At 39.6% G+C, this 26436-nt stretch overlaps 1 protein-coding gene across 3 annotated transcripts in view; it reads left to right on the top strand.

The window, feature by feature from the left end:
- The window catches only part of LOC126293717 (activin receptor type-2A), a 110175-nt gene extending 83981 nt beyond the window's left edge, over positions 1 to 26194 (top strand). For all 3 annotated transcript variants that reach the window (XM_049987026.1, XM_049987027.1, XM_049987028.1), the window contains exons 9-11: positions 858 to 989; positions 7897 to 8035; positions 15822 to 26194. In XM_049987026.1, coding sequence (XP_049842983.1) covers positions 858 to 989; positions 7897 to 8031 — 267 coding nt within the window. In that variant the 3' untranslated portion in view covers positions 8032 to 8035; positions 15822 to 26194. The remainder of the gene's footprint in view (positions 1 to 857; positions 990 to 7896; positions 8036 to 15821) is intronic.
- Positions 26195 to 26436: the final 242 nt, after the last annotated feature.

Below are 26436 nucleotides of genomic sequence, written 5' to 3' on the forward strand. Positions count from 1 at the left end.
GAATTTGGATTTACTTCATTGGATAATGTATGAAAATGCAGTGGTCGAAACAAGGGGCTGAGAAAAAAGCTCGTCTTCTACCTTTTTTTTTTTTTAATTTATTTACTGACGCAGAGGTTTTGGCACCAATATTTATCTTTGTGCCTGCAAAGCATGCCTGTGTAGCGCTACATATATTTGACGGCAGAAGGTCGTTGTGGAGGCACCTACCAACATTTTTTAGAACTTCTACTTGCTTTGCACTCGATTCTAAGCAGCAGGCGGTTTTTTGGATTACAAAAACCGGAAAAAAGTGCGGCTTAGATTCGAATAAATACGGTACTTTTTTTAACAAAAAGACGTTACTACTTTAGTTACAACTAAAGGATTAAATAGAAAGTGAGCTGTCCAACAGTTACTAAAAGAGCTTATTTACTGCTTTGGAAGTAATTTATTTAAGTAGTTCAGACTAAAGAAGTAAGAGTTAGTACAAGAGAAATTTCTATTAGTTTGGTGCTCGCCATCACCATATGCGATATTCTCCTTCTTACATATGTATTTCTGGTGTTCATAGGTTCAGAAATATCTCTTTGATATTTTTGCTGTGAAGTAAGAGATAATAAAGATCGTAGCACATATTGACAACTGTTCTTCTATGCAGTTGACAGCTCCAGTGACTAACACTGCGTTTTTTAACATTTGAGACAACATCCACTGAATTCACACATCAAATTAGACATGTGTAATGTTCTGAGACTAGTATCTGGAATGTTTTAGACAAGTTCAGAGAAAAAAATTACTCTCGCAAGCATGTGTAAGCATAAATATTTGTACCTTAAAATAAGTTGTAGTTTCATCTGCTGCTTGTTATATTTCAGGGCCCAGTTTCAGAGTATCTATTACCTTTTGAAGAGGAAGTCGGACAGCACCCAACTCTCGAAGACATGCAAGAATGCGTCGTACAGAAGAAAGTTCGCCCTTGCTTGCGTGAGCACTGGCGCAGTCACCCGGTATGTGACAGTTTTTATTCAGCTACGCTTTTCCTGTAATGTTGTGGACAAAAGCATGTTTGCAACGAAAGTTAGTTATAAAATAAAAGAGAGCTGTCAGATAATTCACAGTTTTTTCTGGGAATTTTTTTCCAGTTAGACAGGTCAAGCCAAGGCCTGTCAACATTATTACATTTTCCAATTTTGGCTCTCATACATTTTCCAATTTTGGCTCTCATACATTTTCCAATTTTGGCTCTCATACATTTTCCAATTTTGGGTCTCATACATTTTCCAATTTTGGGTCTCATGGTGGGCAAGCAGGCAGTATAGTCCACAATATAATAGACCTTTCACTTTACATAAATTACATTCACATATGTAAGGCAATACTGACTCTACGACTTATTTTAGAAGCTAGATTAAGAAAAACAAAAACCCACGTTTCTAGCATTGTAGGCTTAGAAAAAGCTTTTGACAATGTTGACTGGAATACTCTTTCAAATTCTGAAGGTGGCAGGGATAAAATAGAGGGAGCGAAAGGCTATTTACAATTTGTACAGAAACCAGTTGGCAGTTACGAGAGTCGAGGGGCATGAAAGGAAAGCGGTGGTTGGGAAAGGAGTGAGACAGGGTTGTAGCCTCTCCCCAATGTCGTTCAATCTGTATATTGAGCAAATAGTAAAGGAAACAAAAGAAAAATTCAGAGTAGATATTAAAATCCATGGAGAAGAAATGAAAACTTTAAGGTTCGCCAATGACATTGTAATTCTGTCAGACAGAGCAAAGGACTTGGAAGACCAGTTGAACGAAATGGACAGAGTCTTGATAGAAGGATACAAGATGAACATCAACAAAAGCAAAACGAGGATAATGGAATGTAGTCGAATTAAATCAGGTGATGCCGAGGAAATTAGATTAGGAAATTAGACACTTAAAGTAGTAAAGGAGTTTTCCTATTTGGGGAGCAAAATAACTGATGATGGTCGAAGTAGAGAGGATATAAAATGTAGACTGGCAGTGGCAAGGAAAGCGATTCTGAAGAAGAGAAATTTTTTAAAATAGAGTATAGATTTAAGTATCAGTAAGTCGTTTCTGAAAGTATTTTTGTGGAGTGTGGCTATGGAAGCGAAACATGGACAATAAATAGTTTGGAGAAGAGAATAGAAGCTTTCAAAATGTGGTGCTACAGAAGAATGCTGAAGATTAGATGGGTAGATCACATAACTAATGACGTGGTACTGATAGGATTGGGGAGAAGAGGAGTTTGTGACTCAACTTGTCTAGAAGAAGGGATCGGTTGGTAGGACATGTTCTGAGGCATCAAGGGATCACCAATTTAGTATTGGATGGCAGTGGGGGGTGGGGGGGAATCGTACAAGGAAACCAAGAGATGAATACACTAAGAAGATTCAGAAGGATGTAGGCTGCAGTACGTACTGGGAGGTGAAGAAGTTTGCACAGGCTAGAGTAGCATGGAGAGCTGCATCAAACCAGTCTCAGGACTGAAGACGACAACAACAACATATGTAAATGATAACATACAACAGTATTATGAAAAGGGAAGTTGCTACTCATCATATAGTGGAGATACTGGGTCACAAACAGGCGCAACAAAAAGACTATCACAAATAAAACTTTCGACCAGTAAGGCCTTCGTCAAAAAAAGACGACACACAAACAAACCCACACGCGCACACGCAAATGCAACTCTCACACAAATGACTGCAGTCTTGTGCAACTGAAGCCACACTGTGGGCAACAGCACCAGTGCACGATGGGAGTGGTAGCTGCGTGGGGGTAAGGAGGAGGCTGGGGTGGGGAGGGATAGTATCGTGGTGGTGGCGCACAGTGAAGTGCTACTGGGGAGTGCATAGGGACCAGGTAGAGAGAGGGTAGGGGAGCTATGTGCAGCCACAAAGCTAGACGGCCAGCAGGGGAGAGGTGGGGTGGGGGTTGGAGGTAGCAGAAAAGGAGAGAAGTGAAAAGACTGGGTGCGATGGTGGAATGAGGGTTGTGTAGTGCTGGAATGGGAACAGGAAAGGGGCTGGCTGGGTGAGGAAAATGACTAACAAAGTTTGAGGCCAAGAGGGTCATGGGAATGTAGGATATATTGCAGGAATAGGTCCCACCTGTGCAGTTCAGAAAAACTGGTGTTGGTGGGAAGGATCCGTATGGCACAGGCTGTGAAGCAGTCACTGAAATGAAGGATGTGACGTGTGGCAGCATGCTCAGCAACAGGGTAGTCCAGTTGTTTAATGGCCACAGTTCGTTGATGGCCATTCATGTGGGCAGACAGCTTGTTGGTTGTCATGCACACATAGGATGCAGCACAGTGGTTGCATCTTAGCATGTAGGTCACATGACTGGTTTCACAGGTCTGTGACCGGACTGGAGTAGGTGGTGGTGGTGGGAGGGGGAGCAGGGCTTGTGTAGGGATGGACGAGTATGTTGTGTAGGTTCGGTGGATGGCAGAATACCAGTGTAGGAGAGGTTGGAAGGATAGTGGCCACGACATTTCTCATTTCAGGGCATGACGAGAGGTAGTCTAACTGCAAGGATTACGCAGAAGGACTCTGCCAGCTTCAGATACATTCACTTATAAACCTTGCCACAGTGACCCCATTCCAGAAATCCAGCAGGATCTCCAGTCACTCCTCATGTCCTTGGGCCCATCCCAGAACCTCTCCCCAGAATCCTCCTCTCTACGCACCCCTACCACTCCCTGCACTTCCTAAAGCCATAAACCCAACCAGAACGGGCCCCCTTTTGTGGCTGGATACTCTGCCCCCACTGAGAGAATCTCTGCTCTCGTCGACCGACACCTTCAACCTATTACCCTCCTATATAAAAGATACCAACCATTTCCTCCACTGACTCTCCACAGTTCCTGTCCCTTTACCAAACAGTGCCCTGCTCATCAGTATTGATACCACCTCCCTTTGCACTAACATCCCCAATGCCCGTGGCATTACCGCTACTAAACACTACCTTTCCCAACACCCAATGGATTCCAAACCGACAACCTCTTTCCTAGTCGCTATGACCAAGTATAGCCTCACCCACAATGACTTCTCCTTAGAAGGCATTATATGTGGCACCATCCTCCAGCAACCTGTTCATAGTTCATTTAGAGGAATCCTTCACCTGGTTCAGATTCATTGATGAAATCTCCGTGAGCTGGATTGAGGTGACGACACAGTATCCACCTTCCTCCAAAACCTCATCTTCTCCCCCATTTGCTTCAGCTGCTCCTAGATGTTGACGTCACTGAAAGATGACTACTTCAATACCATACCAAACCTACTAACCACCAGCAATAGCTCCACTTCATCAGCTGCCACCCCTTCCGTACCGAGAAGTCCCTTCCATGCAGCTTAGCCACTTGTGGTCGTCGCATCTGCAGTGATGGGCAGTCCCTCTCGAAATATATCGACGGTCTCACTGATACCGTCACAGACTGTAATTATCCTCCCAACCTTATACAAAAACAAATCTCCTCTGCCTTATTTTTCCTGTCTCCCACCACCTTCCAAAGTCCTACCGTCCGGCCACAGAGGATTGGAGCAACTGAATTACATTCTCCACCAGGGTTTCGACTACCTCTTGTCGTGCCTTGAAAAGAGAAATGCCCTGCCCACTATCCTTCCCACCCCTCCCACAGTGGTATTCCACCATTGCTGCACCTACACAATATACTCGTCCATCCCTAAAATAACACCTGCTCCCAACCCCTTATTTCATGGCTTGTACACCTATAGTAGACATAGTGCAAGACCTGTCCCATACATACTCCCACATCCGCCTACTCCAGTCCACTCACAGATATCACCTATCCCATCAAAGGCCGGGCTACCTGTGAAACTAGTCATGTGATCTTCGAGCTAAGCTGCAACCACTGTGCTGCATTTTATGTGGTCATGACAACCGACATGCTGTCATGACAACCAACATGCTGTCTGCCGCATGAATGCCGACAAACTGTGGCCATGAAACAACTGGACCACCCTGTTGCTGAGCCACACGTGACATCCTTCATTTCAGTGACTGCTTCACAGCCTGTGCCATATGGATCCTTCCCACGAACACCAATTTTTCTGAATTGGACAGGTAGGAACTTTCCCTGCAATATATCCTACATTCTCATAACCCTCCTAGCCTCAACCTTCGTTAGTCATTATCCTCACCCATCCAGCCCTTTTCCTGTTCCCATTCCAGCACTACACAGCCCTCATTCCACCATCGCACCCAGTCTTTCTACCTCTCTCCTTTTCTGCTACCCTCACCAGTCTCCCCACCTCTCTGTCCAACCTCCTGACTGCCCATAGCTGCCCTACCCTCTCTCCACCTCGTTCCTGTGCGCTCCTCAGCAACACTTCACTGTGCGCCACCACTACCCTACTATCCCTTACCCTCCCTGCCCCAGTCTCCTCTTTACCCCAACCCGATCGCCACTCCCGTCATGCACTGGTGCTGCTTCTCACAGTGTGGTTTCATTTGCTTGAGACTGCAGTTGTGTGTGAGAGTTTCCTTTGTGTGTGCACACATAGGTTTGTGTGTGTGTGTGTGTGTGTGTGTGTGTGTGTGTGTGTGTGTGTGTGTGTGTGTGTGGTCGTCATTTTTTGATGAAGGCCTTACTAGCCGAAAGCTTTATTTGTGACAGTCTTCGCTATATCGTGAGTAGCAACTTTCCTCTTTATAATATTGTTACATTCCATCCTGAATATTCCATGGAATAATAACATGCATGCACTTAATATAGAGGGGATAGGCAAAGTAATGAGAACTGTGTTAGTAATGTGATAGTTGTGTTTGATGGTCAACAATGCGGGTAAGGCACATGTCGCACAGGACTGTGCATATTCAGTGCGGACTAGGCATCAGTGTGGTGGCCGAGCGGTTCTAAACGCTTCAGTCCGGAACCGTGCAACTACTACGGTCGCAGGTTCGCCTCGGCCATGGATGTGTGTGATGTCCTTAGGTTAGTTAGGTTTACACAGTTCTAAGTTCTAGGAGAATGATGACCTCAGATGTTGAGTCCCTTAGTGCTCAAAGCCATTTGAACCATTTTAGGCATCAGTGCAGGTTGTTTATGAGTAGTGCACACTTCGTCTTTGTGTTCAGAGGCCGAGGTCAACATGCAATGAAAGACCTGGAGCATCAGTAACCAAGACAGCCAACTTACTGAAAGTTTCAAGAGCAACTGTTTCAACAATCATGACTGCCTGCACAAAATGTGGAAAGACATCATCACGTGAACATAATAGTTGGTGCAAATCAAAACTAAATGACAGAGATTGTGTCAGAACAACACAAAACTGTGGCGGCTAAAGTTACTGCAGAGCTTAATAGCCATCTTCAAGACACTGTCGACCAAGAACTCCATGAAGCGAATATTCGTGGACAAGCTGCTATACCAAAACCATTAATGATGACAACCAATGCAAAGAAGTGTAAAACATGGTGACAGGAGCTTAAATCCTGGGCGGCTGATCAGTGGAAACGCATCATATGGTCTGACAGGTCAACATTTTTGTTATTTCCAACATCTGGCAGAGTTTATGTCTGGAGAGTACCAAAAGAAGCATACCCGTGGAGGTGGAAGTGTAATGGTGTGGACAGCCATATCATGATATTCTGCTGGTCCAATAATTACTCTCAAAGGTCGTGTTACAGCCAATGAACATTTTAGATGATCAGGTGCACTCCATGATTCAAATGTTGTTCCCCAACAATGATTACATATTTCAGTACAAAAATGCACCCATTCACACAGCCAGGACAGTACAATTGTGGTATGAGGAGCGTGCAACTGAACTGCAGCGTCTTCCCTGGCTAGCACAGTTCTCGGATTTGAACATCATCAAACCCTTGTGGCCAGTATTGGAGCACAGGCTCCGGAGCAGATTTCCGCCTCCCTCGTCGTTACTGGAGTTAGAAGAGGTTCTGATTGAGCACAGATTAATGGCATGGGAATTAAGAGATGTCAGGTTTACTGATTTCACGATTAAGTATTAAATCCACAGTGAATTATTTATTGATGGGTAGCCTCAACATTAGAATTTTGCAGCACGGTAGAAGGAATCATATTGTCATATTTCATTTAAAAGGTTGAAGTGTATTCACTGCAGTGCACAAGGAGGGACCTGCTAATAATTTTATGTCATTTTAGGAGTATCCCATGTTTATAACATAAGATAGGATGAATCAGGTCCATGTTAAAGGCATAGTCATCATCCAGAGGCTACAGCAGTTTCAAGGCTGTTAATGCAGGAATAATTGCTACTTGGCTTATTACTTCAAAACTGGGATCTTGCTATCTCATAATGTACTTGTAATCCCAGCAAAATTATCTTTTCTCTGTGTGCAGATCTAAATTTAGCAGAGATGGTCCAACATGCTTTGTAATGTCATTGATCTCTCCGCCCACACAATTTTGAAATTATGATGGAAACACTCCCGTCTTCACTTCAAGCCTCCATTTCAATTTTTTAAACAGGGCTTCTTTCTTTGCCCCATTTCACAACCCAAACCACATCTTGAGTTATTTTTTATGTTTTTATTATAACTTTTCCCAAATATGAAATTATCTTACATCTTGTAGGATTAAAGAATGATATGATACGCGCTGAGTGATGATTGTGATAGTTCATGACAATGCACAGTGATTGTAATGGTTCAGTAGTCAGTTGCCGATAAGTTGTACACATGCTGGAAATTACCAGAAATTACTGCACAACAACGAAGCCTACTATTCAGAAATAAGTGGAGTAACTATTCATTCGTCACAGTCTGGTCACAACCTTTCTCCTTATGGTTCAATATTGGACTATGTTTATTGTAGCTGTGTTATGTTATGATGGATTTTAGCTGTAGTGATACGTGTGCACATTATTAGAGACGACATGTTTCTCTGTTCACATTTTAGGGCATGGCTGTGCTTTGCGACACCATAGAGGAATGTTGGGACCATGATGCAGAAGCAAGGCTTTCTGCCAGCTGCGTCGTAGAGAGGCTTTCCATGCAGGCGAGGTCAATGTCCTGCACAAAAGAGCACATTTAATAAGGTACGTAAAGGGATCATTAGTTCTTACAGTGCATAACTTACTGTTAAAATTATGCAGCTACAAAATTAGTAGAAAACTATCTGAGAAAAGGCTGAACACTTGAAAACATCGCCTAAGTGAATGATTGCCTACAGGAAAATCTAACAGTCGCAAAGCTTGTTAACGGTGTGCGTGGTAATTGAAATCCTCACAAGGGAATGGTCAGACTTGTCATGTCAAAACTGTGTTGCTTTTTTTACCACTGTGAGTTAACACTGTAAGAAGTCTGTATGCAGAATTTTAGCTGCTGACATGACCTGGAAGTCTGTAAACAATTTTATGAAGTAAGACATTATTGTCGCATGGTTTCTGTGCTTAAAACTGCCTCTTGTACAACCCTGACCTCTCTCACTACGTTATACCAATGCCATCTAGGGACAAGGTGGTGTCAGCTACGCACCACTCTCTTGCCACAAAAGTGAGACAGCTGATTCCCCCAGTGAAAGCGATCGTATGATAATTAAACATTCATTGACAAATATGGCTGATATGTTATCTACAACATTCTTTCCAAATAGCTATGAAATTGACACAAATAAATATACAGTTTAGAACACGTCCAAATTTTATTTCTTGTAATTATCGCAAAAATGTGAAATATTGATACAATGTTCAAAACATCGTTTTTTTTGTGCACCAAGAACATACAAGCAAAGACGACATATGACAGCCCTGCGAATCACACACGTTGTTAGATGTGCGTAGACAAAACTGGGCTGGTGTTAGGAATGAATCAGGCCTAGCATCAGTATATTTCGAAGAGTGCCACGCGATATTTAATCAAATTCTGAAACCGTGAGGAGGAAAATTGATAATGTACTACTGATTGCAGCTTGAGAATATTGTCACGGTGATAGACAGGAAATTGCAGTGATCTGCACACAATAATTTTCTCTGTTAGTTTTCTGTAAAATGCCTTCCACTGACGGAAAAATTCTCTGTCTAAAGGTTGAATTACATTCGTCATGCCGGGTGGAATCTGACGTTTCTCTACCTCTTTGTCAGGATGAGCTCGAAATACAGCTTTTAATGAATCAGACCTTTTATGACCTGACCACCAATCTAGAAGGAGAAGAGATTTGTTCCCGCAGAACGGAAGAAAAGCATGACGCATGAAAAGTGTAACATTTTCATTTCCCATTTTTCCAGACTTCGATGTGTCTACCACAAGATTGTTTTTGTAGAACATTGTTCTTTTGACAACTGGTCCAAAACGTCCAGTTGGTTCTTGAAGACAAAAATGTAGTTTAGGCAGCAATGAACCATCCAGACTAATTATGGGCATTATAGTGTATGAATGGCTGAGTGCAGTCGTGGACTGCGCAATCGCCTCAATATGTTTTTCCTCTTTGAATGACAGTGTTCTTTTCGCACGCATTTCTTTTTCAAAACCTGATTGATCTGCATTGTACACGTACGATTCACTAAAACTAGCGATCTTATTTTTGGCATTCGTAAAAATAGTGTCTATCATTTCGATTTGTGTCACATCATTTTCCGACCTGTTTCTCGATACAAATTTTGTTATTTTTCTTGCCACAATTTTATGTGATCTTTTGAAGCGACTAATCCAACTTTGAGAAGCTGTAAATTCTTTAGCACCCATCGCGTTGGCAATCTCTAACGCCCAATCACGCAAAGTTGTATCACTGACACTAAATGACTGTTGTCTGGCATCGGTAAATAGCTAAAAAGTCGCGCAATTATCTCCGTCGCAATTCCCAGTCGACTCTTACGTCGTCCAGCGACTTCCTTTTTCCATCTATACAATTCACGTTCAGAACGGACAAAGCGATACTTATTTTGAACAGTACTGACACATAGGCATTTCTTACCACTTTCGTTCAACCAATACGCCACCGCATTTTCTTTGCCTGATAAGGTAATTGTAGTTGCTGGTGGTACTTTCCGAGATAATTGATGATGGTACATGGCACTGTCAGTTGAAGAGTCTTCATGAGTGCAACTTTCGTCAGTGTCTTCGCCGTCTGTAGATTCACAGCAATATCGAGTGTTTCAGCTGTTTCTAGCCACATGTCTGCACCATTTACATGCTTGTCTAGAAGTTTAACAACCATGTCGCACAACACATAGTCTTCACGCGTGTTTTCTGTTGATTGATTCATTTGTCGTCTGTGGTATATCTCCATGGCAAGCAGCAAAACATTTACAGGGTTCGCTATCACCTTTGAGGGGAGATTGAATGTTCACCGTAAAGTGGCTTGCGGAGTATAGATAAACATGTACAGAACATCTTTCACATCTCTAACCAGTTTCAGGACGGTATGTTTCGAAATATGTACCAGAAATTAAAAGGACGTGCATCCCACAAAAACGAATATTCGTTTCCCCTTTACACCACAACCGTGCAGTGATATTCCTCTTTAGTGAATGCCGTGCTAAGATGGCCGCACTTCCTGACCATGCGCACAACGATTGCGACTCGCCATTTCCAGGGGTGGCCAGCTGTCACTGCAAGTGCCAAGCAGGAAACACAGCCATGTTCGTGATTTTTTTAAGATGGCTTCCAGTTCATGTCAGCAGCTACAATTTTGCATACGGACCTTTTGCACAGTTAAATAACAGTGCTAAAAAAAGCAATACATGTTTCGGCATGACAAGTCTGACCATTCCCTTGTCAGAGCATCATAAAAACAATATGCATCTTTATTGTTGGAAATTTTTTGTTGTGCACATGTTAGAACTGCCACACCAGCTTAATATAGTATCGTTTGACTGAAATGTTGTAAAGACACCTAAATCCGCAGTTTTTCATTTACACGTTCAGCCTGTCCAAGTACATTAACTCGCAGGACATGCAACAGACAATCCCCATCAGTACATTGGACATTTGTAAAATTTGTATTTGGTTCGCAGTTTCCAGACCAGTTCTATTTTGGCCACACATTAATACTACCTTTTCTGCTAGGAATGTTGCTGCAATGTAATTTATGGGAAGTTGGACCTGGAATGTTGTTTTGATACACACCATTGATATTTCATTTCTTCCCAGACATTTCTCACCAAGTGATTTAGTTGCTTGTGTACAAAAGCACCAACTAACAGGCAGTGATACTTGAAGTCATGGCCAGCGATATTTGAAGTCATCATTCTGTGTGAGGCTGCTATATTTAATTTAAAATCAACACATTTTTGCATTGACCATGTGAACTGACATCGCAGCAGCAGAGAAGAGTGCTCCAACTACCATCTTCGAAGGATGCCATGGGTCTGATGATGGTCATGTGATATGACCGAAACCGGTCACCTATGTTCTTGTAACATACGTGGTGTGATTAAGACTGAATTTTAAAAACAAAAAATTTAATCACTGTTCCAAAAATGTTTATTAAAATCTCATTAAGAGATTATTACTTTTGGCACTCCATGGAAACTTCACATTTGCTGCCTAATTTTATCTACTCACCACTCGTGGGAATGGTCCATATTGCAGAACAATATGATAGTGTTGAACTGCTACAGTTTTTATGGTTTTATTTCTGTTTGGGAGGTGCTTTGGGCACATTCTTACTTTACCAGTTGGGGCTTCGGTGTCTCATTTTTAGTTTACACAACGTATTAAATATTTATAGTTCAGGACTTGCTCTTATACATTATATTTGACAATATTTTATCTTATTGCATATTTTTGTCCAAATACCTGTCCATTTTTGTGTTGTTATTGAATTGTTTCATAACTTAATTAGGATGTCCAGGGAGTTCTCCTTTTATTGTTTTTCCCCAACTTCTGTGAGTTATCAAAAGCTTCTTCATTATCAGTATCTGACAATTGTTTGTAAACATAATTAAAATATTTGTATAAGTAGTATGCAGAAGGTTTATTCCTCAGTAGTCCAGAATCTTCCTTTTCCTTGGTTAAAATGTGGTCCAGTTTTTGTTGTTTTCAACTGGTCATGTATGAGGGTTTGCAAAAATGTTTTACAGGGGTGTAGGTCTGAGGGTCCAATGTGGATGAGACTCGTAGTGAAGCTACTGATCTCTCGGTGTATTTAAATTAAATGTGGAGGGGGCAGAAAGGGTAGGAAAGTGAAGGGATTACTGATGTCAACTGTGTTGGGACATTACACAGAATCGATGGTGACAGGTGAAAATATGCGCTAAACCGGGAGTCAAACCCGTGATTTCGTGTTTACTAGGTGGCGGTGTTAACCACTCTGCCACCCAGGACAGTGTTCCCGCCTATCTCCAGTCCCTGTCCATTTTTATCTGTGCTCGCTAGTCTGAGATTCCCCCGGGAAGTCGTATGTACTTGTACATCTGCACTGAAGGAGGTGGATCCATTGCCCATCTAGGTGAATCAGCTATTTGAATGTGTGGTGCGTATTCTTTTGGACGCCCCCCCCCTCCCCCAAAGTATCGTTTCTAAAGTGGCGGGAAATTGTACGTTGGTATATAAAACCATAAACATACAAAGGATTGATGAGTTTTAGAGTGCCAAGGAATAGTATATGGTCACTTAACATGGAAAAAGTGTATTTTCGCATGGGAAATCCGGGAATTTTTTTTCTTTGTCCACGTAGACACCCTGACGGACTGATGTAATTCCTACTGCACTCGCAAGAGATGTAGTAAATCCCAGGGATTCTGAAGCCAAGATTGTCCTTATCAGGGTGTAGCACCTCCTGTATCATCTCAGGAAGTCGAAAATAGATCTGGTAATTATGGACTGTATTTAAAATGCCATCTTATCTACTCATTAAGAGAGAGAATCTTACGTTAAAGATTTAACCCAGTAAGATGAGAATTGTTGTTATGAACTGTGTATATGTCTTGAGGTGATGTAACTTGTATAATACAAATTACCCAGGCTGTATTCATCTAGTACAGTGATTCACAGCCTTTCTTAGACTGTTACCCCTGAGTGCAATCAGACATTAGCTAGTACGCCTGCCTCCCTCTGCTGTCTATTGCGCTCCCCCTCCCCCACTTTATTACCAACTTTAGCACTTAACTAAACTGTAGAATGAAAGACTTTTCTTGGAACACTTTTATTTTTAAAATGTTGAAAGATGAATGGTATTTAGTTTGTGTGTGTGTGTGTGTGTGTGTGTGTGTGTGTGTGGTGCGGGGGGTGGGGGCTGCAACCCTGATAAAATTAACCAAGTTGAAATGTGTGCACTATACTTACTGTTTGTAAATCACATGATTCTTGTACTTCTTACTTCAGCACTGACAAAAATTGGAAGATTTCAGGCTGTTTATGCTTTGCATCTGACCACAGCCACCAATTGTCACAGTAATATTAATAATAATAAGAATAATAATAACAACAATAACAATAACAATATTGTATATGGCAGTGTAGTAGCCCTTTACATAGCTACTGCTGCATCATTCTGTCATTTAATTCATTTATCTGTTTTGAAGTGAGTAGTGGAGTAATTTATGAACTACTGCAGGAAGTATCTATAAGTTGGAGAAGACATTTTGTGGAGATAGTTAGCATTTGTTACGTATATGCCTCACTTTGATCACCAGTGATGTACAGAACAAAGCACAACATGTGTGTGTAGTAGGTGGACTATGTGATTAACTGGTAACCTCCGCCATATTAATACTACTGAGAAAAAGTAATTATTGGTAGCTTATGTAATAAATATTAGAGTTTTACAAAGTTAAGATAAAAGAAATTATCTTTTAAAAATAATATAGTTTCGTAACTGAAATGAGTAAAATTGTTTGCTTTTTAATCCCTCAGAAAATTATGAGAACACTATACATAACCTTGACGAAACTTTTTCTCACTGCCTACCCACCCAACCCCCTGCCCACCCACATGCATGCTCGCTCTCTCTCTCTCTCTCTCTCTCTCTCTCTCTCTCTCTCTCTCTCTCTCTCTCTCACACACACACACACACACACACACACACACACACGTATTCACATTCACGCAAGCACAACTCAAGCATACATGACCACTGTCTCTGGCTTCTGAGGCCAGACTCATTTGTGAAGTACATTTGAAGCTGTATTGGGAATTCGATTCCTTGAAGAATCAGTGGTGAGGGGGTTTACTATTACTTCCCTACTCCAGTCTCCTGCACTATCTCTAATGACCTTCTTTTTGATGGAATGTTAAAATCTCGATGGAATGTTAAAACCTGTCTTTTTTTCCTTCCAGGAGTGGATCGAACACATGCAGAAGTGTTTAAAATTTAAAGGAGGATATTTTGGGAAACAATTAAACACTTTGTATGAAATAGTTTTTTTTTCTTTCTCCTATTGTATTTGAAAAAAATTATAAGGTGGATCTTGCACTAAGTTGTGTGTACCTGGTTCATTGAAATTCTGTGTAACATATCTGTAACATCAATTTGCTGCAGACTCCTTGAACATATTCTCAAGTTGGAATTAGTAAATTTTTTTGAGACTGAGGAATCAGCATGGTTTTATAAAGCCACTCATGTGAAACTCAGCGTGTCCTTCTCTCACATGATATATTGTATACTATGGATGAAGAGCAACAGGCAGATTCCAGAAAGCACTTGACACAGTGACCCATTGTAGGCTGTTAAAGAAGATACAAACATATGGAATAGGTTCACAGATATGCGAGTTGCTCGAAGCCTTCTTAAGTTACAGAACCCAGTAAGTTGTCCATGTTAGCAAGTGTTCATCAGAGACAAGGGTATTGCCAGGAGTGCCGCGGGAAGTGTGATACAACCAATATTATTCTGTATATGCATCAGTGATTTGGGCAGACAGGGCAGGTAGCGGTCTGTGACTGTTTGCTGATGGCACTGTTATGTATGGCAAGGTGTCGAAGTTGAGTGACTGTAGAAGAATACAAGATGAACTGGACGAAAATTTTAGTTGGTGTGGTGAATGTAGAAAAATGTATATTAATACGGATGAGTCGGGGGAAAAAACCCGTAATGTGTGGATCCTGCATTAGTAGTGTCCTGCTTGACATAGTCACTTTGTCTTAATATCTGGGCTTAACATTGCAAAGAGATACGAAATGGAATGAGCACATGAGGATTGTTGTGATAAAGGCCAATGGTTGACTTCGGTTTATAGGGAGACTTGTGGGAAAGGGTGGTTCATCTGTAAAGGAGATGGCACCTAGGACACTAGTGCGACCTATTCTTGAGTACTGCTTGAGTGTTTGGGAACCGTACCAGGTCTTATTAAAGGAAGAGACTGAAAAAGTTCAGAGGTGGGCTCGCAGATTTGTTACTGGTAACAAACAAAATGCTACTGTTACAGAGATTCTTTGGAAGCTCAAATGGGAATCCCTGGAGGGAAAACAATGTTCTTTTTGAGGAAAAGTCTTGAGAAAATTTAGAGAACTTGTCTTTTGAAACTGACTGCAGGACATTTTTGTTGCCTTTGTCATACATTGCACGTAAGGGCCATGAAGATAAAATAAGAGAAATCATGAGTATGCCTCACCAGCCAAACACATTAGTTCCACTGAATTTTCCTCTGTAATTTAAATAGCTAAGATAAAATCTGCCTTTGAAAGTTGCTCAGATTACTGCAGACGTTTTGACCTCATACGGGAGTGTTGCAGCGCTCCTCAGCACTGGAGAGTGCATATAAATAGTCATTTTTCCAGAACATTCAAGCTACACATATTAGAATTCAAATTCTTATTCAAATTCTTGTGCTTTCTGTGTTGTTGTAACTGACTTGAATAAGAGTCCTGGTTTTCCTCTTGTGATTACAGTAATTCTTTGTTGTCATGATTGTGTTTATACAACTTGTAATTATTCTGTTTCAGTGGATAACTTCTGTCACAAATGCAGCCACTATCGACAGTGTTCGATGTTGGGGCGGTAAGTCTGCCGTCCACAAATCTGTCTGGGAAATGACGGACGTATGAGGAGCGCGTATTTTTGTCGAGCCGTGTGGGTATTTGGAGAGCACCTCTCATCATCTCTCACGGTGCCACAGTTTTCTTCTCATGAGTACGCCTCACCAGCCAAACACAGTAGTTCCTCTGAATTTTCCTCTGTAATTTATGTAGCAAAGATAAAGTCTGCCTTTGAAAGCTGCTCAGATTATTGCAGATGTTTTGACCTCATACAGGAGTGTTTCGGTGCTCCTCCGCACTGGAGAGTATTGCTAGAGGTCAGAAGAGTTTCGTTGGGATGTTTGCAGTGACTATTTGTACCTCTTCTGTCAGTGACTTTGCTTGCTTTGTGGCTATGCACCTAAACATTAAAGCAGAGGAGACAGACCTGCTCTTATAATTGAACTTGGCACTTTGGAAATTTATGCTCAGTAGTAACTATATGTATATATATGTATGTCTTAATTATTGCAGCAGGCAGGCATATAATTTGTCTGAAATATTTATGTTGCGGGGCAAAAAAGAGAGACATATTTTAGAATGGCAGACCTGTGCAGGCACAAGGCTGCCAAAGTAAAGAATTGGCCTAAATTGTGGTCCATGGCTATCACCAGTTTCTTTTTTAATAATTGTGCGGATGGTAATTCACTGGTGCTAACGACATAGATTTTGAAGCTAAACATTAGTGCCCTCTTTTAACACTGACGTAAATTGAATTGTTATTCTCATCATCTCTCATGTAGCCACTAAAAGGACGAGAACAGTAGCTTGTGTATAGAAATCCAAAAGATATAAATGTTTGATATCTAGTGAAAGACATTTTGTATTGTTTAGTTTACTGAATGTGTATTATGTGTACAGCATACTGGCAATAATTTTTAACATGTTCATACATGGATTTTTCTCAGAAGGATATCAATTTTAAAAAAAAAGATCTTTATATGGATGTTATTTTTAAACACAGTTTTTGAAACAGTAACTTTCAAGGTTTGCAGGAAATTAACCTTTAGTATTTGCTCTAAAAATTTTTCAAAACTCATGTTTGCCTTACAACATAGCGACGAAATGCTTGTCGGGAAAGGAGATGTGCCGTGACTACCAGCCTTTGAGACATCAGCAGTGTATTCTTGTAAAATATTGTCTATGTAAAATTTGTAGTGTGTAGTGTAAGTGGTTCTCAATTAACCTCTGTTATATTAAATGCTTTTGCATTGGAGTGATTGTTATGTGTGTCGAGAGAGATTTGATGGTTGCATACTTTTGTGCAAGAGTAGATGCCACGTGTATCCTTATTAGTTAATTTTCTTGTATCAGGTTGTCTACTATTATGCAAAATAATTTTAGTGCTTTGAGTAACAAATATTTGGAGTTATTTTATTCATTTATTTGTGTAAAGGGATCATTGTCTTTTTAATGAAGGTTTGTCTCAGATTTTTTTTTAATATCAGGCAGCTTTGAGAGACAAGGTATCCACCGTAAGATTGTAATTTGTAAGTAATCATCATCATTCTTTGCTGTTGCATGTTTTCTGTCTGAGTAAGACTTACAAGTGGCTGTAATCACTAGCAGATGTCTAGATGTGGATATAGACTAAAATTCTTCATGGAAGAATATGTAGAGAAGATTTGTGTCAAACTCTGAACAACGGACTAATAATGGGTATTAGTTTACAGAGAAATGCTCAAGATTTTCTGTAGGATGTCTGTTGGGCATTGGTGTTACTCTCTGCTCAAAAAACAACAACAACAACCACTACGATTCTATCTTAGTGTCATTTTTCTGTTTGTTTCTGGCTTTGGCAATTGCTTTTCTTCTTTAGTTTCTTCCTGCTATTGCCTTATGCAGTGGTGGGTTGTTTGTGATAAGTACATCTTGCTTTACAGACATTTTATGTTACATAAAATAGTTGGACAGCATTCACATCTTGTAAACTATTATGTGCTGTAGACAGTCTGAGGGGCAATTTATTATTGTGGAACTTACTTTTCTCAGCAGAAGCTTGTATGTGGTAACAGACTACATCCGTGGTAACAGACATCTTACAAAGATGATAATGGTGTTCAATGGGAGAAAATTTCCAAAGGGCGTTATTTCTGTTCTGCTATGTTTTCAGGTATAGGAAGATCTTTATTATTAAAACACAGACAAAGCTATGTTGTGAAAGAAAACAATTCTTAGTCCTTAACTTATTCATACAATACAAACCTGTGTCATCTACAAGATAGTTTTATAAAGGTGGTGATTATCCATGAATGAATGTTGGTCTCTCTAACTGTGGGTAAATGTGTGTATTTGAATCATTTGAGCTGTGACAGAGGCCTCAAGCCATTAGTGATAAATGCTGACAGCAACAAAGAAATTTGTATAGTAACATTAACCCTCATAATCTAACTCACTATCATGAATGGCTCATTTCATACGATCTACGTCTACATCCGTGCTCCGCAAGCCACCCGACGGTGTGTGGCGCTACTGCGTTCATGACCTGAGAATGTTGTTTGCCAAGTTTTTAATGTTTTTATTAGATGAGCATATAGGTTCTCAGCTTTAGAAGTTCGTTCCTCATTACCAAATAAATGCGAGCCACTGGACAGCTCCACAGCCTTTAGTCACCCCCATCGTCCCCCACCCCCACGTGCACCCCTTGCTTTGGGCTAGGACCACTGATCACAATAGCTTATTTTGTATCATAGAGAATGTGAATGAATGTTGTCCATGGAAGTTGCATTCTTTCAAAGACAAATTAATCAAGTAACGAAGGCTGGATTTCACATTGAAAAAATTATTGAAGAGTGAAACTTATGTGGCTTGTACAGTTCACTCATGTAACCCCTAATCAACAAATGGTCATCATCCAAATACCATTCACGGAATTTCATTCTGCATGTTGATAAATGTGAGCTGATCATGTTAACGCCACATTGGAGGTCAATGTAACAGGTGGCACGGTATGCTTAATGTGAGCATAGAATAATTTCCTGAAAGGCAGGTCAGTTGGAGGCTCGAGCCCATTGGTGATAGATGGTACCACTCCCCCCCCACCTCCCCACCCCCCTCCCCCAGATACTAAGAAAACGTTTCCTCTGTCTTCATCACTACCAGGATGAGGCATAGAAGATAGTGCCGTTCATCTTTGACACGCAGGTCTAAGAACGGGGATATCAAAATCCTTTAAAAAAAGCAGTTTGTAGCTTAGTGCCACTGCAAGGCATTAGAAAACTGAATCTAATTTGGCAGTTTGTGCATCAATTTTGTGTAGCGGGCCCTTTAGTTGGCATTAACAAAACAGAGTGAGTTTGTTTCAGGAATTTCAACCTCATAAATATTGAATCTTGCCTCCTAAGGTTCAGACCTGTTAAATTGGGATCATCATGAATGAGGAGAATTTTGAAATGAGTGTCAAGTTAGGTGTGTCCAGAGTGAATAATGAGTGAATTGTCTGTCAAACTTGAAATTTGCACTATTTACTCAGTGTTTTGTTGTAGAAATCTGTGATGTTCTTTCAAATCTCACTGCAAGTGAAAGTATATTTGTAGCAATACATCACCCGCCAGACACATCCTGTTAAATCAGAGCAATGTGGTTTCTAATAATGAAAACAGTTTGACAGAAATGCAATGTACTTAGAGATGGTAGCCTGGTGATGTACATCGCTGCTGGTGTCACAGTAGACATAAGTGGGTAGAGCACGAGATTTTGTAATGTTGTAAGGTCAGTGGTTCTATCTCCGTGTCCCACATTGTTCCTCTTGACGATTATGCTTTGACAACTTTCCTGTTCCTCTGAACTCAGGTTTTCATCCACAACTGAAGTTAACACTGGTGTGGTCTCGACGCATCGAATGGTGGTAAAGAATGGCCGGTATTTGATTTTAGTATTATCCATTATTTTTTACATTAATGTGGTCTTTTATTCATCATCTTTGTCATGGCATTGAATGTTAGGAGCAATGAACCCCATGCCTATATTGTTTGCAAATTTACACAAATACTTACTGTAATAGCTTGCACCCTATATCTTCCATATCAGAGTCTCTCTGCTTTTACTTTCTTTTTGTTATCACATCTCACAGTTTTAGTGAGTTGCTTTGTTATATCCCTTCTGAATACGTTTCACAATTCTACTCGTAAGGGACTGTATAGAGATATTTCTTAAGTTCATCGTAGCATGAAATCTATGTTGATGTTTATATATTGTTAAGTGTTGAGTTCATTCTCATGTAATCTTTATTTTTTTTATGTACTGAAATTTTAGAAAGATTGATTATACTATCATGCTCAGAGAGACACTAACATACTTTTGACGCCAGTGTAAATTGTTCAAGATCATTGTAATTTGTATGAAAAGAATTTGAATGTATATCTTGTATCAAAATGATAATTCATACAAGGAAACTATAAAATTATGATTATTTTATTGTTTATGAATATGTATATCATGCATTTTGTACTAGTATTGTGTCCTTTTGTTTTACTTTACTGAAGTTGAAGGCTATTCATACATATTTTCATGAACTAAACTGCCTGTCACAAACTTTGGTACAAATGCAAAAGATGTTTATTTATTATCTGCCAGTCCAGTACAAGCCCCTCCAGAAATATACAATACCTCTGTTACTTTCATATGTTATGGAACCATTCCACATAATTTTGTACAGTTGTGCAGTTCACATATATTAAGTAATTTGTGTCAGTATAGGAGTACTTAAAAGCCTTCTACGTTCTGTGTGCTTGTAATAAATTAGGTGTGATGGTTTTGATCTCTCTCTCTCTCTCTCTCTCTCTCTCTCTCTCTCTCTCTCTCTGTGTGTGTGTGTGTGTGTGTGTGTGTGTGTGTGTGAGAAGTTGTATGACCGTATGATGTTTTTATTCTGTTTTGAAATAGCACTGTTTCAGCTTTCAGCTACAACTGTAAGACATAGTATGCGTTTTCCGATAATAAAAAAAAAAAAAAGTTTCTACCTCCAGTTTCACCATTCCATCAGGCTACTTCTCTCGTTATAGTGACAGTAACTGTTTAGTCTGCAGATCCCACGAGGTAGCCAACTCGGGCCAAAAAACAGTCGGATTGGTCCTCACCAACAGACCTTTCCTACCAGTTCCTTATTAGTTTTTAATTATGCGCCATCAGTGCAGGCTGCAATCTACCTCTTAAATTTGCTTCAAAGCCTCAATAATAGCCTTAAATATACATATTCAACCATTATATTTTCTTGTATCTGCACAACTTGAATTGTTGATTGTGCACTCTCATATTATCATGCTCCTGAATCTAGGTTATTGTGGGTATTTAATTTGTCTTTGTATGACAATTAATTAAAAAAACCCTGCCCTACCCATTTATTTGAAGTTGTTTTTTGTATTCCCACCTTCCTTTAGCCACATAAAAAATGTTTTCGTTTTTTTTTAGCACACATGCACGCCCACATACACGCACGCGCACACACACACACACACACACACACACACACACACACACACACACACACACACACAGAGTCTTAACCTTCAGATTTAGAGGGTAGTGCAGTACCAGAGGATGTGGACCCAGTGTAAGACTGTTTCGGATAGTGGAGCTATGTCAAGGGACTAAGCTTTATCTTCCTCACTCAATGCAGCCTGTATATTTAACGTCTTTGCTATGAACTTAGCACATACCCTTACCTGTGAACAAGTAACATACTCCGCCCGAAGAAATAGTTCTAAGTAGTACTCGTGCAGTGTATCAGCCATAGAGAACTCAAATACAGAGCAGCAAAGTGAAGCACAGTATTTGTGAGTGACTATAATGAGCCACTGCATACAACATTGTTCATTTGAGCTTGGAAATAACCAGGCACGAAACGCTAACAGCTTGAAATCTCTGCCAGTCAGAACTAAGCAGCCGAGAATTTGAGAGCAAGTGCATGCCCTGCACCTAGTATTCGCAGTGTTGTGTGTCGTCCAATCCTGCCAGTTAAATGTTAAATGCTTAAAATGATTTTTTTTTCCATTTAAATTCAGAAGATGATATAAGAAAAATAGTAAGCTCTCAGGTACACAAGGGAAGCTTCAACTTACTGACTGATGAATTGGAAGCAAGTCTGTCAGGAGTTGACACGTAGGGGGATGGGGGGGGGGGGGGGGGGGGGGGAGAGATCGTTGGATTGATTACTTTTGAGACCTGAAAATAGTCTGTTCTTCAGGTGAATGAGATTGGTAGGAAATATGGGAAATTTAGAGAGACGTGAAAAAGTTGCGAAGTCAAAGTTCATTGTTTCACTCACAAAAAAGTTAATATATTATTTTAAATTCCTGTTTGTGTTTATTTCTTCCCTTATGGAGCATATTTATGGTGGTCGTAGGTCCCCCTCTCTCTTTACTGCTTCATCATATCTTTAGTGAGTATTTCTATTTTTTTTTTCCCTGCAGTATAATTAATGGTGTAACATACGGCAACTTTATCATGTATTATAACGCTTTTACATAATTTTTAATGTTAATCCATTAAAATGAAGTCCATGCAGATGTTATTTGTTGTAAAACCATTGCAGTGTTAATTTCTGGCATTGGACCTTAAAAATTACTACTGTTATTGCTGGTTTACTCATGTATGTAAGACAAGTGTACATTAATTTCATTCCATTGTTTCACTCTTGCACACTTTGGCTTACAGGAACACACACACACACACACACACACACACACACACACACACACACACATTGCAGATGGTGGTAATACTCTGAAACTCACACCTGGAGGGCAATTGCTCTGCACCTACCAGGCCGAGGAGACTGCTGAAATGTGTGAGTGACAAAGGAATATTTGCTCAAGTAAACAGTTCAATGGAAGAGGCTGGAAAGGCACCCGAGTTATGTAGTGGTAAACAAGAGTTCCTAAGCATTGATGGTGCACTAAGAATCTTCTCAGTTTTTGTGTAATTAGTGGTACTAGCGAATACCGTGTGTGGCACATGCATACCTTTACAACATGATAAAAACGGATCCATAATTCTTTCACTAAACCCACAACACTTACTTAGCACTTACCTAATTATTATTGGAAGATTTGGAAGTGTGGTAAATTGGTTATATGTAAACCTGTTTTTTGGCTCAGTTGGTTTTTCCATGCAACTTGACTCACCGTGTGTTTGGTTTAGTGCTATGATGTCAAAAGGCTGTTTGTGTGTGTGTGTGTGTTTGTGTGTGTGTACTATTTTTCTCATGCATTTGGTGCATGTGGAAAATGCATTGATGATTTTAATATAGAGCTTTTACGTATCTCATGTAAAGTCGTTTGTAAGTTGGATTCAGCCACATTTTCTGCTAGAATGGTGCAGAGGCATTTTTTCCTGTTAAAATATATGTCACAAGAGCATGTACTGTATAGCTGTAATTTTTATTATCTTGCTCAAGAGATGTTGTTATGTACATTGTATACACAAATAATAGATGGATTTTTGATATGTCATAACATATTTTATGTCACACTGAAGATAAATACAATTAATTTAATTTATTTTGACATTTACTGTCTACAGAATATAGCATAAGGGTATATGATCTGACTTCCATAATATTTTGTCTTTTGTAAAAAAAAAATTAAGAGGGAAATATTTGTAGTTGGCTTCTAGAATAACGAATGTGGGGGATGTTTCTCACATTGGAACTTTCTAAGAGTGTTTATTAATAACTCACTTGTATCATCAGAACTATATTTTTCTTATGGTGTTAATTGGTACAGTAGATGTGTTCTCAGTGGACAGAGGTTTGTAGCACTGCATTGTTTGGAAATATATTCTCACTCCCTTTCTATCTCTGTGTGTGACCCTTTTACATAATACCATTACTTATGTGGTGCCATAACAACTAGGCTTGTGAAAAAGATTCAACCAAGGGAGAAGAAAACTTTCTACCCGTTGCTGTTAAGATTAAGGTAAATGTGTTGCTGTGCTTTGTATGACTGGCTCTTTCTTGGCATGTGATACACATATTAATCTCAATATCTATGTCATCTTCGTATATGTGAATACAATTCTTCTTGCAATACATTGCTGTATTATCCCTGCCCACTATTGTGTGTGTGTGTGTGTGTGTGTGTGTGTGGTGTGTGTGTGTGTGTGTGTGTATTATACACACAGTTGTAAGAGCTTCTTGTGCACACACTTACCTTGTTAGACAGAGTAAAAATGTAAGTACATAGTACATTTATACTTATTTGTATATTCCTATAATCAGCAGTAATGTACTGTAATCAGTTACTAAAGTGTAGGACATAGGTATGTATAAGAATTATTACATTTGTGTTTGTGTGTGTCTGGAAAGGCTGTAGAGTAATGTAGAAATGCAATTACACTATTTGTCAGCAAAATCAAGCACTGTGACCTAGGAACAAGGAAGATGATATAGTTCCTGAAGCAAATCTGTTTTAAAGATAATTATGATAGGCAAAGTTGTTTGTGCATATATATGTGTCCCGGTGTGTTGCCTTCCTTGCCAAGCAGAAGTCTCCTCATCTTCTCAATTATAACTAACCAGTTCTCCGGAGGTGGGATTGACTTTTTGAAGCTATCAGTACAGTGGTGTAGCAAATGAGCCCTCATTTGCAAATACTTGGCAAACAAAAAATTTTAAGAATTTCTTGTGATCCACTAGAGGCTTAAAAATAAGTGGCATTCCATAGCAATGTCATAGCCTTGTGCTGGTGTTGTTTGGTTGGTAACTGATGGCTGTAGGTTCGGATCCAGTCTGGTGTAATCAATCTTTTTGTCAACATCTTTATTGAAATAAATGCAATCATTGTGTTTATTGAATTAATTGGATTAAATATAACTTGGATTACAATAAATTCTGTAATTACTTTTTTGATGGTTACTAGTAAATGAAGGCACACCAGGGTGAGTGGTTGCAGGATGTCTATCTGGGATGCTAACCTACACCACCATATACATGGTTTCCAAAAGTCAATATCACCCCTGGAGACCTTACCTTGTTATACACCTCAGAGACAAAGACTGATCTGTAATTTTTATACTCTTCCACTGGCTTTCAGATTTTTGTTACAAGAAGTTTGTTTGATATTTAGTTTCCCTGCTTATATTCACACACAGTAAAGCACAGAGCAAAATGAGAAGTGGCGCCTACTAAGCAAGTTTATTATTTGTTTACTGCACATTTCAGAAGTGGAAATTGATTTTTTCTTCATTGAGTACTACATGTGTGTGTCATGATAATTCAGCGTGAATTTTTATATACTGCAGTATGTGCTTGGTATCATCTCAGGAAGATAAGAATGCAGCTTTCAAGCATAATTGCAAAACAAAAATTATGTCAACTTGGTGCATATTTAAAATAATGGAGTTACCATTGGTTTTTTGTTTTCTCCTGTGGGGCATTAAACTGGCTTTCTATTATCAATACCATGAGCCTGAAATGTGTTGAAAATGAACTTCATACTGCCTGCACAAATGACAGTATTTCATATTATTGATGAGATAATCGAGCCTATTCCAAAATAGTATAAAAGTATGTTATTGTGTAGGCCAAGATGTCAGCAATGGTGGTCTTACTGAGGTTGCCACTGATGTATTTGTACACAGCAGATGAAATTCATATTTTTCAGAATTGTTAAAATAGATTGATGGGCTGCTTACATCAATAACTAGATCTCTGTTGTTTGACAGCAATTTTAGTGAATGTATTTCTCCAAGTGAGTTTGTTGGATATAATTATACCACGTGTTTGCAGTGCTCTCCATAAGGTTGGCTCAAGTTTTTCACGTTTGTTTTTGACACAAAGTTCACTGACAAATAGTGTAATGCAGAGCATATCCAGCTCACTGTAGTTATTAATGTAGTGTAGAAACATAGAATTGAGTTTCACATATATGTACATTAAGAACGTAATCCTTGTATTAACCTGTTCGGACAAATTAATTGGTTAAAAAATTGTTTATATTCTGTCCCCCCTCCATTGGTAGTGCTATGTGGCACATCCACGGTTGCTTGGAACCGGTGACAGATTTCAGTGCCAGCCTTGATGAAATTCTCACCTGAAAAAAGTACAACAATAAAATAGAAGTGAAGTACGGACGGGAATCGTCGTCGAGGTATCCCTGGCACTAAGTTGCTGTAATTGTGTTGGGCATGTGTCATTGTAAAATAAAGTTGAGTATCTAGCTGAAGATGTTTGTTGCTGTAGAAATTGCAGTCTTGGCAAAGGAAAAAGTGTCTTTTTAACATTTGATAATACTCTGAGAAATTGTGTCTGCATAATTCAAGAATTAACACTGTGACCAATAAAAATAGTGTCTGCTGCTGTATACAGTTTATTTTTTTGAAATCCTCTCTTATCTTCCTATTCCAGAATCATGTCCTCGGCATAACAAAATTTTCAGGACTTCATTTTTTTAATTTTTTTTTTATGACATCAAAAACAACGAGGCACAATAATGCACCCACAGTGTCCCCAAGTTCAGAGTACAACAGTTGGATTTGTGAAAAGAGCATACTTTACCAGGTCAGACACAAACACATTCTGGGAAATGAGAAATGAGGGTCATGG

The sequence above is a fragment of the Schistocerca gregaria genome, chromosome 10, assembly GCF_023897955.1.
Source record: "Schistocerca gregaria isolate iqSchGreg1 chromosome 10, iqSchGreg1.2, whole genome shotgun sequence".
NCBI classification, from domain to species: Eukaryota; Metazoa; Arthropoda; class Insecta; order Orthoptera; family Acrididae; genus Schistocerca; species Schistocerca gregaria.